An 18,822-nucleotide genomic window follows, 5' to 3' on the forward strand; every position below is an offset into this window, starting at 1 on the left:
TTTATGTTATTCACGCCGTCTGCTGAGATTTTTTAACCATCTGCCATCCTGGTATGTGGAGTGACATACTTCAGCCACCTCATCCGGCTGCCACAGACTTCCTCCTGGTCTGTCCATCGCCGGTCCGACTGCGTGTGACCCCCAGGGGGCCCTGCTGCAGACCCGAGCTCAGATGCTCGCGGTGCCTCATTAGAATGGGCAAAGAGGACCTCACACTGTCAGCGCTGTGTGCTGGGACTCTGCCAGCTCTTCTCCACGCCAGCCTGTTAATGTCAGCCCTCCCCTTACACACATTTCCAAATTCGCCACAGTTTTAATTCCCTTCATTACCCAACAGACTGTCCCAAAGACATTTAAAGCACAGGAAAGACACATAGTCGTCGCCAACTTTTTTTTTCACCCTCCCCTTTTTTTTTATTTACTGGATGTTTTGTCATCCGTGATTAAAACCATGAATAAGAAATGAAAATGGTGGTTGTTTATTCTCTCTATGCCGTGGCAAACTGTCTGCACAACAGACCTTAATGACCCCAGGCTGCCATTACTGGGTGGCTTATTGCCTGTGAAAGCATCTTGGAGCAGTTCAGGCAGATGCTCGCTGCTTTTTCTCACTGCTAATGTGAAGCATATTACACTGTAATTCAGGCTTCTGTTGACTGTGGTCCGCTCACCCTCCTGCATGACTCAGCAACAAGTAGCTCAGCTAGGGACCATTTTTTAGACGGTACTGTTGGTCGGTCTGATTTTAAAGTTGCTAAAATAAACATTTTTACACTAGTTACAAATCAAGTGACTCCCCTCAGCTCTACTGAGCTTTACAGCATCTATCTGCTCATTATTTAGGTTTTCTGGCAACTTTATTGTTTGGTTCTCATCATTTGCATTTCCAGATACAGCAGGCAGCTGTTTTCAGTGATATAGCTTAAAATCCCACCATGTGCAACCTGCCAAGCACCAAACAACAGACAGACACTGTTAGCAACAAGCTGGTGAACAGAGTGGAGCATTCAGCTGCTAAAGGAGCCAGAATTTTTTTAAGGAGTTTGTAAAGATCAAACACAGAGTTTTAAAGAGAGGAAATACTTCAGCATTTGTCATCATAGACCCTTTCTTCCATGTTTTTTGTGCCTAAATGCCTAATGTGTTCAACAACTTTTTAAATGTGTCCAGTACTGAGAGAGAGCGCCGCAGCCATACAAACAGCCCCAGTGTAACCAGATGGGGCAAACTGTGCACCATCACAGTAGATCCATTGAAAGTGGTTACTTTTGCCGCAGACAGGGTCGGACTGTTACATAAGTGTCTGAAGTGTCTCTTTACACTTTGCTTGATTTAATCTGTTTGTCATTGAGTCTCGCTCAGTGAGACGTCTTATTCTAAAATCTTATGAGACTTGTTGTAAGAAGACAAAGCTGGAAAAGTGAGTGAGTGGTAATAGTTTGTTGTGTTGGAGTACAGAAAGTGTTAGATAGATAGATCGATATACTTTATTGATCTCAAAACTGAGAAATTGGGGTGTAGCAGCACCATACAGTAAGAACAAAGAGAATAAAGAGCAAACAACATTAATAGAATATAAAAGGAATATGCTTAAAAAACTAAAAACTAAGAGACTATACATATATTCAAGTGTAAAGTGCGGAGTTGTTTCGTGTTATCTAAAAGATTTTAATGTCATGCATGATTATTGAGCTATATTTAACAAAGTGGAAGAGGCTGTTGAATTCGATGGCCAGCAGTATTTATTTGAGCCGGAGAATACGGATGAACACTTTCTACTATTTGAAGGGTGGACAAGGTGAGAGAGGGACGTAAAACAGGCGGCAGAGGGTGAACAAGCTGCTGTAAGGCTACGAAGCTTGAGAAACTGGTGGTGTTTCTGTCTTGTGTGATTTCAGAATAATATTTCTCCTTGGGCAGTGGTGGATGAAGTTACCTGAAAGCCATACTTAAGTACAGAAAGTTACAGAGTTACAAGTTACAGATTAGAATATTACTTGAGTAAAAGTCTTCAAGAATCTGATATTTACTGTACTCAAGTATCAAAAGTAACTTTATAATATTAAATGTACTTAAGTGGGCCTTTTGAAAGTAAAAGCACGTATAAATGCTGTCAACAAAAAGCATGCAGTCAAAGTTCTGATGATCATAAAGTTTCTGTTTTTTTAACTTGTATACCACTTTAAAACTGGAACATACATTTTAAATGTGCTATATAGATACTATACTTTGATAAATGGCAGTGTTCATTCTCCCTGTGAGTACTTCGCTGTAATCACCTTTACCCTGTGTGTGTTTGTGTATTTCTCTGGTTCAGGAGTCTGGTGGAGAACGAGGAGGAGAGGCTGTACTGCCTGTGACTCGAAGCCGGAGAGTCAGATTGGCAGGATGCTCCCTCTCACATGGATCAGAAAACAGACCAAAGTGAAAAACACACCGAAACCAGCACTAGGATGAAGCTAAAGGTACCAACGCTGCAGTTAAAGCAGAACTTATCATGACAGATTAATGCCGTCTGGAGGCCTTAAGCCGGGCCATTGATAACAGGTCGCTGCCCGATGACCCCGAGACTCCAAGAAAGATGGAGCTGTCTAAAAGAGTTTGGGAGGATCGGGGCCGCGCCGTGAGAGTGTATCCATTCAGTGTCTGGCAGGGATATTTCCTTAAGTGGGTTTTATCTTTACCAGCTCACTGATATGATTCATAAATGTTTTGTCGCCTCTTTGTTGAACACACACGAGTTAAACTTTGCGGCTCCGTGAAGTCATCTCCCCTCTGATCCCACCTCATCCATCACTCAAACTCTGTCTGATTACAGGCTCTTAACCCTCGACCCCGTCACTGTTAACAAACATATAGACAGCTCTCCGTTTGGTAACTAAAAACATCCCGCCTTCCTTCTGCTTTTACAGTCATGTTTTGTTTTACGTGTAACTGACTGTCAGTGTGCGGTGCTCTGTTTGCTTTTCAAATGGTTCATGAAGTTGTTTTCTCTCACAAAATGAGCACCTGGATGTTTCGACAAGAGAAGCCGGTGTGATTCATTATTTCTTCTTTGAAAACCAACGGCCCAAATTTGCTGTCGTTTCAGAAATAAGCATTCGGTAATACATTCCTCTGTAATCTTTTCCTTATTTTCTACATGACTTTCAAGATGTCTGTGATAAATCATTCCCGCTTCTGCACAAAGCATCGAATCTGCTTTAGATTTAAATTAAATAAAACTAGTTGCTTGAGAGATCATCGCATACTCTGTGATTTTTGTCCCCGTTTCATGAGAACTGCTTGTGAATCTTTGGGCTTTAAGACTTTCCCGGCACTGTAAAACTACGCAGAGAGAGCACAGAGTGATTTATGTTCAGTGATCCTTCTTTCATTCATCTTCATGTTCAACGTGAGATTTGAACATTCCCAGCTATTAACGATCTCAAAGGCTTGTTAGCTCTGCCATAAAGATGAAAAATGCTGCTAATAACGGATCAGATAAGATTAGCCACACTCAGTGAACTGATGAGGAGTTAGCCTCTGTAATAATTGAGTTCAGTGTCTGGAGAAGGGGCTGAGAAACGGGTGGATACAGTGACTTGTTTAATTGTCCCGACATGAAACATGGCCGGCTCTCGAGGAAGCTGCTGTGTGTTTTCTCGGGGCCACAGAGCTCAATCAAGAGCTCAGAGGAGGGGAGGTAAGATGTTGTTTTCCTTCAGAGCTCTCCTCTCGAAATCTCAAATAGAAAGCCAACGAAGCGTCCAGTGTTCCTGATCTCATGGGACTGCTTTGTCTCTGCCTGCTGGTAAATCTGAAAATATCTGAGAAAATTGTCTTCCTCTTTGAGGGGTGTTTTCCCACTTTTATTTTCTCTGCTCTGCCTCTTGGGGGGACGGTGGTGGACTGTATGGAAATCAAGGACAATAGACTGGACCAGAATAGTAAAATTTAAACCTCCAGGAAATTCATCGTTCATCTGGCCTCTGTATATGACATAAAAAGGTATTTTTGTCAACTCTTACAAAGAACAACAACCAGTCACAAAGCTGTTTTCCATTAACCCTGAAATCGAAATTTCTAAAATACATCTAATGGAAACATGTCATTTAAGAAAAAAGTCCCATTTATCGCAAAAAAGTTTTTGGGCTCGCATGAGGTGGTATTTCAGCAGATTCTAAAAAGCCATGTTTTGCAAAACTGCCATGGAAACACTTTTTTGGCTTTTATAGGTCACATGATGCTGTGGCTATGTGTTTGTTGGTTTACTGGCTCCCACAGACATGATGCAGCAGGTGCTACAAGAGGAGTTACTGCATTGCATAAAAGTTTAGTGGATCATTCAGAAGTTTTGAATCCACAATTCCTCTGTGAGATCGTGGACTGTCACCTCCCAGAAATCCTCACAGTCGCTCATATGTGACTGTGCCTGCATATAAGAAGCTTTCCTTTCCATCATCGCTCACATCACACGCCTACGTCTCCTTCAATTGGAAATAATGCAGCTAGTGCGGTGGCTGCAATAATAATAAACCTGCTGATGTTTTGAACATCCATCCATGCTTCTTGAAATGTTATCATAAGAGGAGAAATCACATAACATTTTCAGTGGAAACGCAGTCATCTCACAATTGTGTTGATCGACATTTAGGATACCGCATACGTTTTGGTGCAAATCTGGAAACCCACCTACTGCAAACAAGATATAACAACATATTCAAAAAGACTTTAATCATACCTGTAAAGGGGTGTAGGAAGACAGAAAAACAATTTTTAGGCACAAATCCTCAATATTGCGCTTGAATCCAAACAGTATTTCAAAAAGCGTTAAATGACTATAAATTGTTCAATAATGTACAACACATTATAATAAAATAAAACATCCTCTTTGGGTGATATAAAACAAACAAAAGGACCATAAGAAAATCCTTAAACAATATTTTTATTCAAAAAGTAACACAAAATAAATAATGAAATAGGCTGTTACACAATGAGGCAAATCAACAAATGTGTTTCTACAAAACCAAAAACTGTTTAACTTTTCCTTTTAAAACACAACTAAGTATTTCAAAGACTTGATATTTGTGAGTGTGGTGACCTCTGAGCTCCTCTGTACTCCTTTGCCCTCATCACACGTCCTTGACAACTGAGAAAAATGCGCGTTAACCCCTCAAAGCTGGCCGGTGACACCGAGCGGCCCGGGGCAGGACTGTGGCACCTCTGCTCCTTGAAGCCGGACAATTTGATTTGAAGGCAGAGATTTTCAAAGCTGAGTCATGGATGAGTGGTCAGCCAGTGGCTCGGCCTTTTCATCCCTTTTTTTTCTTGCCTCGATGGTGTCTGTGGATGGATGTCGGGGGGGGTTGAGAAAACAGCCGAACCTGCCCAACACCAACAAACAAAGGAGTGACTGCTGGGAATAAAACAGAGTTTGGTCCCTCTGGGTAACGCTCGCTGTGAGATTGAATGCTTCATGATGGTTTGCTCGTGCTGAAAGAAACCATTTCACACAACATGTGCTGTGGACATAACATCCCATTAACTTCACATGGTGCAGGAATGTCTGTGCATTAAGAGTGGCAGCGCTGCGCTGATAAATTATGACATCTGAGCTCGCTGCATCCGTTCGCAATATCTTCAATCTGCAGCAGAGGAATCTGATTAAGGCCTGAGGTAACGGTGATCGAGGTCAGCCTGTAACACTCACACTGTAAAATCTGACAAGCTGACCTTGCCTCGAAAAACTGATTGCTTGAAAAAGTAATGTAGATATACCTGTAAACCTTAATTTGTGTCTACTATATATCTTAGCGTTACATTTACTTGAAACGTAGGTGTACTCACTTGATTTTGTGAAGTTGGTATAACTTAAAAATGACAAGTGAAATTACCTTATTTTTTCTAAAGTTTTTGAAACTTCAGTAAACTAAGTTAGTCTGACTTAACTTGATCATCACAAAGAGGATTTTGTTGAGAGATCAGCAAGTTCTGTTTTCTTAACATCTTTAAGAAAACACAAATATGTTTGACTTATTGCAACCAGCAGAAAAAAAAAAAAATGTAGCACAGAATACTTGGTTTACTGAAGTTGGTTAAACTTAAAAAGATAGATTTAGTTAAACTTGTAATTTCTAAGTTGCAACAACTTCATAAACTTAAGTACACATAATTACATTTTTTGTTGCAAGTTAACAATCAGATATTAATTAGGGCTGTCAGTGTTAACACGTTTATCACAATGTGATTAAGGGATGAATAATGCTCCAAAATTGGGCTTAATTTCGGAGATGGATAAAATGCATGGCCATTTTCCTTGACCTCAAGATATGTGAATGAAAATGGGTTCTGCTGATACCCACGAGTCTCCCCTTTACAGACATGCCGACTTTATGCTCATCCCATGCAGTTTTTTGTTGTTATTTGATTCCTAATTAAGACAATCTGGTAAGAACTGATTCACTTTGTCAGTATGGACTTCAAAACTGTTCTGTGATGCAAAATCATGGAATTGAAAACACACAATTGAAAAATGCAACTAATCGCAATTGACCATTGAAATTCTGCGATTAATTGCGAATAAAAAAATAATCCTTTTAAAGGCCTTATATCAAGTAAACATAAATTACGACTAATAGTTATGTTTACATGTAATTGGTTTCCTACATTTTAAAAAAAAAATAAAATCAACTTGTCAGATTTTACAGTGCAGCTCAGCTGTCACCTACACATAGGTATCCCCAAAAATACTCTCTCCCCCTTCAGGTCCACCCAGACAAATAAACACTGTCCTCAGTGAGGACAAAAGTAATTTTTTAAAGTCTGTTCTTGGCAGCTTGGACGTAATGAACCAAGCTGGTGTTTAGAAAGCAAATAAATAAGAGAGGACAGGGTTGAGTCAAGGAAGAAAATAAGAACAGTAAAAATATACAAAGGAGAGCGAGAGCTATTGAGAAAGTATTTCCTTAACAAGAGGGGAACAAATAATAAATTACGGGGCCCCTCTCCCTTGAGGCAGGACTGGCACGCCTGAGGGTAGCAGGAAGTGGGCATCCCTCTCTTTTTTATGGGGGTCGTGGACAGACTTCCACTGTGGGAGCATCGCTTGGTCCTGAGAGAAAACTCCTTGTGTGAATGTTTACACACACACAGCTCGTCACACTCAGTTTAAACGTTGTGCAACGCTCGATGAAGATGGTGGTAGTGTGACTGCATAACCCCCGGGTCCCCCATCATGTCATCGCTGTAGTTTTCCTCCTATCAGCTGTCCCACTCGGCCTGTATAACCGAGTGACTGCTGACAGCTGTGACCCCACATTTACCCCACACTCCCCCTCGTGTCTGTCTCAAAGCAGGTGGCAAACACCCCCGAGACTCCTCATCTTGATCCGACTACTAACATATGAAACTCTGGTACCTTTTATATCTTGGCAAACACTTCAGTACCTTGTCTTATGATGAGGAGATAAAGCAAAGCGGCTTTTTTCTTAATTTCCCCAAACTCCAAACACATACACACACACACACATACACACACACAGTGGGTTAGTCATGGCCAAAGTTGATAAAAGTTTCTTTTTTGTCCCGAAGTGTTCAATTAATCAAGTTCACAGGGCGTGCTGGATGGAAGCGGATAAAAGTCTGGGCTACAGGGACCGCCAAAGAGAACAGGCAGGATTTGTATTCTGCTGCAGTGGCTTTCATACCCATTAAAGGATGTTAGCATCTTTTTAAGCATAGTGACTTTATTGTCGGCTTCGGGCTTACACCAATCCAGCCATTTGCTGTATTGGATTCTTGGCAAATAGCCTGCGTGGATCTTGGCCACCCTTGAATTTAGTTCTCATGTTAAGCTTCACTTGTCAGTAAATGGGCTGCTCCCCACACTCGCCCTACACAGAGGAACTTATGTCTTGGTTGTAATGGTTTCTTATCTCATAGCTGCTGCTGCATGAGGTCCTCCCACCTTCTGTAGCACTTAACCTGATTATTTTTCTGGAATTTCTGTTAATAGATGGCACACTACGATATACAGTGAGGGCATATAGCATCACTGTAAAGATGTATTAGGTTTGAATTATATTGCATCTTATAGAGTATATGTGAGTGAAGAACACATAAGTGCATTTGCAGACCACCATAAGGATGTTCAGTTTGACATAATGTGCGGCACTACGAAAAGTATCTTATTTATGATTTATTAAACCCGCCCATTTTTCCCATTTAACAGCCTGTAAACAAAACTGCTATACATTATCAACTGAAGGTGTTTTCAGACAGCGAGCCGCCTCCATTGTTTTCAATGTAAACACAAGCAGAGGATGGAGGCTGCTGCTGTTGTAAAAAGGCTGCATTGATAGTTTAACTTTTTCAATTTACTGCTGCTGCTGACTGTGGTAACCACAGAAACCACACAGAGGAAAAAAGCTAATTTTACTGATATCCATCTGATGTCTCAAACATATGCTATCAATTAAGAGAAACCCTCCAAGTCTGATTATTATTGTGCGACAATAAACAAAGTTTATATTAGTTAACATAACATACTTAGTCTTATTCACCAGATGTAGTCTGTGGCTATAAATCTGCCACTGACTGGCTATTTAGGCCAGCAAAACAACAATGGCTCAGTAAAAAAAAACACTGTTCGTCACATTATTCAGTCAGAAAATGCAGCGATGCTCAGTAAAAAAACAGCCGCTTGTTGTGAGCAGGAAACACAGCTGTCTCTGTAAAAATATCTGCTCTTCATGGCACTGTTCCCCCATTCAAAAACAGCCACAGGTTGCCTAAAAAGCCAGTCAAAGATGTTAAAACACAACTGGTTTTGTTGTTTGTTGGTCTCGATCAGTCGTCAATAGCTACCATCCCCTCCACCTCCCGATGACAAAGGAAGCTTATATATTACGTCACTCTAAAAACATTGATGTGATTCGTATGAAATGTGTAAATGTAACATATTCGTGGTTTGCGGAAACGTACAATGCCAATATTTTCTTATGTTTACTGAGCCATGTCTGAATGAACATTTTAGTCAACAGTAGCCTCTTTACTCAATCATCAGACATGGAGCAATATAATCAATCACTGGAATTAAAGTACTACTTAGTACTCAGTATTCTTTTAGCTCTGTTTTGGTCTCCACCAACTACTGTGCCACTAAATTCGCCAGCTAGCTGCTAACTGTGTTGAACACAGTGGGTTTATCAGAGGTTTTGTGCTGAAAACAGCTGATTGCTGCTGCTGGCTGTAAAACCAAAATGATGGGCTGAAAGTAGCTAAAACTTTTAAAGAGCTGAGTATTTCTTTTCTGTGGGTTTGAGCGGCACCTTTAACATTAAACACGGTCATCTGATCTATTGTTTTTATAACAATATTTATTAGTGCAGCTTTAAATCAATAAGAAGGTCAAGTTTAGCTTGTGCATTTGTCCTTGTTAACACCCATTGACTGATTTGAGCCCAAAACCAATTCTTCTCCTGTGTCTCTGAGGACTCAGAACCAGAGCAGCAGTAGTCCAAACTATCATAATTTGTGCTGGGAAAAAGAAATCACATGTGTCACAGTTTATGTCGGCGGTCATAGCCTGGAGCAATGACTGGTTTAGAATTTGGGGGGAAAAAAACTCCAAAATCATTTTCTTTGCACACCAGTCATTCATCTTTTTCCCAGACACCCAGACATCTCGGGCCTGCTTCCTCTCAAACTGACGTGACCGGCAGGTAAGCAACATTTTCCATTCTTGGATCACATGGACGTTCTTTAAAACTTATATTTTAACATACATTAAAATGTAATCTGCTTGAGCGTTGACATGATTTCCACATCTTGAACTTGAATCTGTGTCTTATTTGACAAAAACCTTCCAGTGTCATGTGAGGGCCAAAAACATGTCGACCAAACTGAGATCCTGTTGTGGTGTAAAGTAAATTATCCACCATTTACATCTTTGAATTGTCTGCTGCATTATTTACTGCGTGTAGGACAGCTCAAACACTCCTAATCTTTGTTGTACTTCAGCTCTGAAGTAGGCTCTTTGTTCAGCGTGTCTCCTGAAACCTTTCTTCATAAGTGACCATTAAATGGATGGTTGAGCGTTCAGCCACCAGTGAGCCTCAGTAGACCTGCTACAGGGCAATATTGCCCTTGTGCCGTTTCACCTCAGAGGCTCACCAGAGGACCTGTCAGGCCTGCGATGTTTTACAGCTCCGTTTGCAGACAAAACACCTCACAACCAAATCCCCTCAACAACATCTGCTGCCAATTTAGCCGAGGCATTCCTGCAGTCTGTGCTGTTTAATATTCACAGGGGTTAGGATCTGCCGGGACAGGGGTGGACGGGGATGGTGGGGAGGGAGCGGGGGGGAGCAGCTTCTAGAAGCCTTTGGTCCGAAGTCCAGACACAGTGAAAAATGAGGGGTTAACAAAGAGTGAGCTGGAGCAGGGGTGGGTTAACTGGGCTAATTTGCCGGGATAATAGGGGTGCTCATGGAAGGCCTTTGGGGAGCAGTGGTGTGGAACAGACCTGATGGTGCAACCACACAGGAAGTTTACAACACGGCCAAAAATGTATTTAATCATCAAACAAGCAGAGAGGAGCCGGCAGCATGGCCAGAGCCAGCAGCCGTCCTGAAGATGAAGACAAATGTTTGGACAAGAGGCCAGACAGAGCTGCAGATCCACACCTCCAAGATTTTAGAGCGTCGAAACTCCTGACTTTATTGGCCAGCTCTGAGCACAACATGTCAAAGGTGCATATTTTCTTTTACTTTTGACAGTAGCCTTGAGCCTCATATTAACATTATAGATGGAGTACATTATATACTGAATGGTTTTAATTATTCTCATGTGAGTATCTGATAATATTAACATAAACCTGGATGTATTGCAACTTTTATAGGAAATTATTTGTGAAAAGTAGGACTAAAAACAGTCTTTTATTAGCAGTAATAAAAGTATCCTGCATACATAACGGCACATATGTGCCGCCTGACTGAGTTGAGAGAGAGTAATAACCCAGTTAATTGATAATTAGACTCATGGCCTCCTTTATTATGGCCACACAACGTCCTTGTGAATTTTCATGGATGTATCCCAGGCACTGCTAACTTTAGAAACAAAGGAAATTCAAACCAGTTTCCTTCCTTTCGTCCAATCTGTTTATTTCTATGAGAAAATATATTTTTGTGTATGTGATGTTTTTAAGATATACAATACCTTGCAGAAACGGAAATCTTGACATGCAAGCAATAATACACAGAACTTAAAATACAAAAGTTCAACTGTATTTGTTTCAGTCTTCATTTGTGGGAATATTTACTTTTCATCATGTGCAGAAGCCATCAGTAACTCCTTCGTTGTTTTGGGGTGAAATGGCAATTTATGTGAAAATAAATTCTGTCTATATTTTGCAGAAAGGTCCTCGTTCCCATCAGAACGTGCTGACTCCGTAGAGAGGATGGTATTTCAGCGGTTGACACGACCGGGGCTGTCTCATGACTCTCTGAAAGGGTGATGTGGATCTTGCGACACCTCCGCTGCTCCCTCACTAAAGGACACCCCTCGCCATGGCAACTGCATAAACATCTGTCTCCCCATTCAAGGGAAGGTCTTGAGGGAACATACAAGGCTGCAATTTATTATATATAAGAGGAGACCCAGCCTGTGTGTAATGTGTTTGTCGATATTGCTGCTTAGTGGACCAAGAGAGAGCTACATGTGATAATGAGGACATCAGGTTTCACATTTATATAAAGTGCAGTTTGTCCTGTGCACAGTGTTGCATTACATGTGAAATCTGATGGCAGTAGGTTTTACTGTATCTATATGTTTTTAAAGAAAACGAGGGAAATATACCTCTTTGCTTTATTACTGAGAGTTAAATCTATGCCAGTCTCATGTCCAAGTAGGTGGGTTTTCATTAACCCTCAAATTGTGCAAGTTGAAATTGCGAATATAAAATGGAAATGGAGTCACAAAACTAGTCACCAGAGTTTTGAAAAATCTGCCTGTGAGGCGGTGTTTTTCAAAAAATAATAATAATTGTAGTTTTAGTGATCTAAAGCCCAGGTCAAATTGTATAGGAAATTGGTGAACTGGTAAACCAAAAAGTTGTTCATCACTGGTCAATAAAGATATAGTAACTATTTTATTTTTTGTTATCATATATATATATATATATATATATATATATATATATATATATATATATATATATATCTATATATATATATATATATATTTAATTATTGGTTACAACATATTACCATTTTACAAAAAGTGTCTCATAAGAAACTGGTACCTTACAGGCTTCAGTCTGTGTTTCCTGGCTCTCGTCTGACTGTGGCTGTGCGGCCTTCTACTGCTTCAGTTCCGTGGACAGAGATCACCGTTCTTCTGGCCGTCCTCAGAGCCACCCGCCGGGCGAAACATCTCCTCCGTGTGAGTGCCGCTGGTATTTACTGTTCTGATGGTACATCGACTCCCCACCCGTCCTCGTTAATCCTGCTGCCTGCTCCTACTGGAATCATCTGCTCTGCCGCCTGCCTGTGTGATGCCAACTCTGCTTCCTCCTTGACCACGAGCCCTGGCCACCTCTCTCTGGAGTCCCCACTATTCCAACAAGCTCCCCACTGTAAATGTTTCTGCAGCTTACCTGATACATTCACCTGCCAGCCAGCTCCACGTTCACAATTTCCCCACTGGAACTCCGAACTATCACCAGTGAACGTGAGCTCACCCCAGTCTCTCGACCCTTGAACTCTGCTCCACCCCAGAACTGATAACTGTCCCTGCTTACCTGCAACCTGATTATACTCACCTTTGATCCATTCAACCTGCCAAAAAATTAAATATAGGCCATAACCAACTACTCGCCTGCTCTGTTCTGCAATTGGGTCCTACCACACCCTGTTACATGGCATCCAAGAGCCGTCCACACTCTTCAGCATGTTTTACATTCCCACCTCACACCATGCATCACACCGAGGAGCAATCGACTGGATGTTGACAGAGTCAGTAAACATTCTCCGTGTAAGGATGAGTTTGCTCATGTTGAAAATGAAAGCATTTCAGAATGAGGGAAATGCATGCCGTAGCCTTGTTTAAAAAATGATTTATGTCAATATGATTTATGGCCAAATACCACAACTTAAGGTACAGGACTTGGAAGTTATGAGTATTTCTTGTCCCAAGGTTTTTTTCTGCTGCACTTGTGCACTGTTTGCTGCACAGTAATACTCATGAGCAGAGCATTCATATGAAATGTGCTGTAAAGTCTTGTTAAGAGCAATAGCTGTAAAAGTAGTTGTTTTTTTGGAGGGCAGAGTTGAGGTAAAAGTCTTTTTTAACCATTAATAGATATTTTTTATGCTAATGAGTCCCAGAATCAAAAACACAACAGTCTGATAAATACATTAAGTATTTTTCTAACCCCAAACAGAGTCATTTTGATTGTTTGAAGTGGTTGTTTATGTACTAAAAAACAAACACTGGTTGGCTAAAACCACAGCCAGGAGCAGCCGATCTCTATCTCTAAGCCTCAGTTGGCTCCTGCATTTATTATCTGGACAGTAAATGAAGCATTTCTAATGGGATAATAACCTGTCAGATATCCAGGTTGAGCACAGAGTTGCTTGTGTTTCGGGAGAATGCTGACTGTGTCAAAGAGCCAGAGGTTTGTTTTGGTGTCCCTTTTGTTGCCTTTTGAGTTGTGTTGCTGGCGCACGCTGAAAGGTCCATGGAAAGCCGCCAGTGGCTGAGCTCATTACAGTGTGAGCTTCTAGTAAGCTGTGACCACAAAGTTACTTTCACTGAATCAGACTCAGCAGACAAACAATGCAACCAGTCATCTTCTGTGGTTTGGACTGGAGTCGTTACTGCAGCTTGAACAGTGAATCCGACTATATTTAGACAACAGCTGAAAAGACTGTCCTTTGAACCCAAAAACTTTGTCTTGTGTTCAAACCCAACATGTGCCCTACTGAGTACCTCTGAGCACAACACTGTCTTTTAGAAATTATCTTTATATACTACAAACAGCGCATACATTTTGAGTGAAGTGTAAGGCCCAGTCAGTCTGTCCACCAAACTGAAAACACCTATTGAATGGATTAATATGAAATTTAGTCCAAGTGAGGATATCAAATAGTTCTGACAACCCATTATTACGAAATTCCAATGTTCCAAAAAAATCTCCTACTGCAGCGAAAGGTCATTTGTCCGACAGTCTGTTATTCCAAAAACAAGTGCCAGTTTCTCCGAAAATGCACACACTCCTCAACAGAAGCACATGGCCAAAAATCGTGCAAAATTGCATCACTGGACCTCCCTGCTGCCATTTTTCTTCCTACTATGGCAAAGACATGACCCGCCCTACTTTGCCTCTGATTAGCTTATACTCCTTGCCTTTGTTTTTTGGGTTGGTTCGACACGTTCTCACCCCAACTCGTCACATGGTACTACTCTGTCAATGATCTTCCACATCTATTTCTGATGTTTTATGTATCCTTCTGCGTCAGCTGTTCATGCTCCAGGATGCCATAACTGTGATGTCAACAAATGCGTGTGGCAGGATGACGCAAAAGAGGCACATGGTAAGGTGTAGAAAATAAAAACACACACATCAAAAAGGGAAGTGAACTCCGGACTCCTGCACAAAAGTTGGTTGTTTGTGGGTCCCATCCACCTGCCCTATAACTGCTCCTGAGCTCCTTATATTACGTGGTTACCGGCAGCGTTATTACCTGACGCTGGGCTCCAGCGTTTCATGAGCACGGACCAGTTCTGTCTGCCTCAAGTGACGCCAACTGTGCGCGTTGCTTGTGGACGTGCCGGGAGCCATCTTGGCGTCCATCAGCATTTGATAACGCCACTGGTTCTGTCCGAGCCCGTTCTCATCTGACACCATCCAGCTGTGTTTCAGTTCAACCCAGAAGGTGGCTTTTGGCGTCATGCTCATACGCTGAAAGCATTGACAGAGCTGCACTATGTGACGAATTTGGAGCGAGAACAAGCTGGTCGGTTAGGTTTAAGCATGAGGATTGAGACTGGTTAGAATTTGGGTAAGATATCAGAGTAAGCCAATCAGAGGTGGGGTAGGGCAGGTCATGCCTTTGCCATAGCAGACAAAAAAAAGGCAGACAGACTGCAGACCATGAATCTTTTCAACTGCAGGGAGAGTATGAATTTTCAGAACAGTGGGAGTTTGTTTTTAGAATAATGGACATCAGACTTGCACATTTAAGTCCGGGGCTTGTTGGAACCATCCACGGCCCCTCCCACCTGGCCTAGAGGTGCCCTCGCGGTCCCGTCATGCTGGCTTTCCACAATTACAGGCCATCCAAACCCACTTTCAGCATGTCTTCTGTACGATACAGGATCAAAATACTTCCTTGATTTCAGACAACATCAGCAGTGATCACAATCATGACAGCAGTTAAGTCCTTTAAAACGCATTTGGCAGAACACAATAGTGAGGTTGTACACAAACAGAATTTTTAGGGACACAGGAATGTGCGTGCGGCTTTCTGAGCTGATTTGAAATTTTAAACCTTTTCTGTGCCAGCAGGGCTTGAAGTGAACTTCTCTGCCACGGAACAATAATTCCCAGAATAAGAAGACATGAATCTGACAACAAAGTTTGTAAACTGACATGTTTTTGAGGGATTATTTCCTGAAGGTGACTTGTCATTTCTTCAGGTGGAGACAGTGAGAGAAGTGTGGTATAATGATGAGAAAACAGTCAACTCATTCACAGTGGAAAGTTAAACGCAGACTCTGACAAAAACTAAAATTAAGTGTTTTTTCTTTGATGGATTTCTTTGCTTGTCAGTGTCACGTCACTGTGGTTCTTCATGCGGCACAAAAATGTACTTTTTAAGGTTTGTCATCACCAGTACCAGTAATGTAAAGAGCAGTATTACCGTTAAGGAAACCTCTGCTCCTCGAGATAGCACTCAGTGGAACATGACAGGAAATTTGGGAAGGAAACAGATGATGTCTCGCAGAGGTTGTGAGCTGGTTTTGAACCCATGATGACAGGAACACATGGCGTTCACCTTCAGCCCGCTGAGCCACACAGACCCATGATTTATCTTTAAGTTTAGAATGTGCCACTGCATGTGTCTCTATCTCTGCTAAGCCTCATGTGTTTGGTGCACACATACTTGGGGATTTTCAAAGTGCCTGCTCTGGTTTTATAGCGAGTCCCCGTAGAATGAGATTACTTGAAAAAAAATCAGGCTGCTGTTAGTCTAACGGAGGTCATGTTTACATGAGTGGAGTAGCTGTTGAAGGGATGGCCCCGTGTGGGCCAACTGAGCTGCAAGGCAAATCTGGACTTTTAATGGTCAAAATGATGTATAAATATTCTCATCACAGCCCCTGGGGTCATTGAATGAAACTCTTTTGTGTTTAAATTCAAATAATATTAAACAATTATGTGAATTTATCAGATTTTATATAAAGTGCATGATGTCAAATATTCTTAGTTGCTTGTTTGTGTTTTTTTCTCAGAATGTTAAAGGGAATTTAGGGATAGTTTTTAAAGTGGGGTTGTAAGTAACCCACACGTCTGACCTGTTGAGATCTGAGTCATGTCAAATAATCCTTAATCCAGAGTTATCCTTATCAGTCTGTGTGTACACTGGCCACCACTGGGCCTCCTCGTGCTGTGATTGGATGGCTGTGTGTTGATCCATGTGGTCAGTAATGTTTACCTGTTGCAGGCAGATGTTCTCCAGGAACAGCAGGAACACGTCATGTCTGGATGTCAGCAGCTCTGTGTACCCAATACAAACAGCCAATCATGTAGTGAACAGTAAACCTAACTAAACACATGCCTTAAACTGTAAACAACAGCATGTTTAAGTCGGTGGGTCGGTTTGAAATATCAATATTGTTTTGTTTTTGCCTGGATTTACATGCAGGAATCATATGTTATTAATGCAGTCAAACATAGAGCTACAATGATTATTAAATAGTTATCAACTATGCCAACTAACCTCATAACTGATAAATCATTTTGAGACATTTTTTAAGACTACAAGCTTTTTAAATGGGAATATTTTACAGCTTCTTTCCTCTTTTATTATATGACAGTAAAGTGAATATCTTTTGGTTGTGGACAAAGACATTTGAAGACAGTATCTTTGGCTTTGGGAAAAGCTGACATTTTTCACCATTTTCTGACATTTAATAGACCAAATAACTAATCAGTTAATCGAGAAAAAATAAACAGATTTATCAACAATGAAATTAATCATTGGTTGTAGCCCAACACATACATTATGACTGTTGGGACCATTATAAATATGGGTCAGGTGACTGATGACCATGTCTGTTCCTCTTTTGGATCAGCTGTTGCCAGTGTTCCCAGGTGTTCAATAACTATTATACTTGTAAAACAATTAAGCTTTAAATGCATGATTAATTTACCATGTTGCAGTTTCAGTTTTTTGTTAAGGAACTGATTCCAAAACAGTCTTTTTAATAGTATGCATCATATGTACCATGCTTGCATAATGACAATAAAGTTCTTGAATCGTGTCTGATTTTTATTTATATGTTAACTGTTTCAAGGATGCATTAGCCGACAGAAAACCTGATCCTGGATCTGTCCAATTGCAGCTCTGCTGAGATCTTGTGAAGCAGCTACTCGCAACCTCTTAGAAACACTCTGTGACAATTTAAAGCTTTAGTTTGGTATGTCAAACTATTTTCATTTGGTATGGTTATTCTCTTGGTTGTTTGGTTTGGTTGATGGTTCAAAATGTTTTCTGTAGACTATATCCCTAAATGCAAGGAAGGATAGTCCTGTAGTCCTCACAACAGATGCTGGCCACAGTGCCCAGCAGTGGAGTTAATTGCAGTCAACCTAAATTTAACTTGAGTCCTCTTAATCAATATATGATTAGTCTTCAAACAGATTACTAGGTTAGTGTTGACATTTGGCAGATAAAATCCTACAGTGTGCTGTGTTGAAGGATACCAATCTTTATCAGGTCCAGATTCTGCCTATTCTTCTCATTTAGATCATTTTAAAAATGAAAAAAAAAAAATGGATGATGGATGTCTGTTTTCTGTTTTAGTCCAAAAACATGCAAGAATTACTTTATAATTGTAGAGTTTACCAGTTAAGGCCACTTGTGTTGCGCAATATGTGCTCCTGTCTCTCAAGGCTAAAAGGTCTGTAAATGTTGGTGTGGATAGTTGTAATGCATCTAATCTTTATAGGTTGAAATAATCTTTATTGTTTATTCATTTACGTATTTTTTAGGCGTGAATAGGCCTATTGGTGACAAAAAGTTAGATTACACTTTACATATTGTCACAAATTATATGGTTGTAAAAAAAACTTTCCTCTTTCAAACCTAAATCTTGTTTCCTGTGAGGAAGTTGTAAAAAGCTACTTTAACATGAACCCTTGCTACACCCCCAATATCCATTTGTTTTGTGTTTAATTACAATATCTCCTTGAATCTGTTTCTAAGATTACGACAAACAAAAAAAGCCAAAAAGACCTCTCAAATAGTCGGAAAATGTATATCTTATTAAAACAAATAAGGTGTATATGTCTTGGTTTAAATCTCCCTTGTACCATTTAATGTCATCTGTATTATTGTTTTTGTTTTATTTTGTGTTTTTAATGTATTTGGAATTGAAAATGTTAAACAAATAATGTGTACTGTATAATTTTAAAAATGTTAAAAACAACAACAACAACCAACCAACCAAACAAACAAAAGAAGAAGAAAAGAAGAAAAACAAAAAACAAAAACGAAAAAAAACCCACTTCCTGTCCCACAGCTGACTGTTTCTGGCGCTCCTCTAATGTCCGTC

At 40.6% G+C, this 18,822-nt stretch overlaps 1 protein-coding gene across 2 annotated transcripts in view; it reads left to right on the top strand.

Moving 5' to 3' along the window:
* vimr2 (vimentin-related 2) overlaps window positions 1–12,095 on the top strand; it is a 32,828-nt gene extending 20,733 nt beyond the window's left edge. Inside the window, exons 10-11 of one of the 2 annotated variants that reach the window (XR_015777228.1) lie at window positions 2,318–2,465; window positions 11,397–12,095. Coding sequence is in view for 1 of the 2 variants with exons in the window: in XM_042492799.2 (XP_042348733.2) it covers window positions 2,318–2,360 (43 nt within the window). In the remaining variant the exon portion in view is untranslated. Of the gene's footprint in view, window positions 1–2,317; window positions 3,239–11,396 lie in introns of those variants that run through there. The other variant, XM_042492799.2, reaches the window with a different exon arrangement.
* The last annotated feature ends 6,727 nt before the right edge of the window (window positions 12,096–18,822 follow it).

This window comes from Plectropomus leopardus, chromosome 8 (genome assembly GCF_026936395.1).
Source record: "Plectropomus leopardus strain MGB_pleo_1.0 chromosome 8, ASM2693639v1, whole genome shotgun sequence".
NCBI classification, from domain to species: Eukaryota; Metazoa; Chordata; class Actinopteri; order Perciformes; family Serranidae; genus Plectropomus; species Plectropomus leopardus.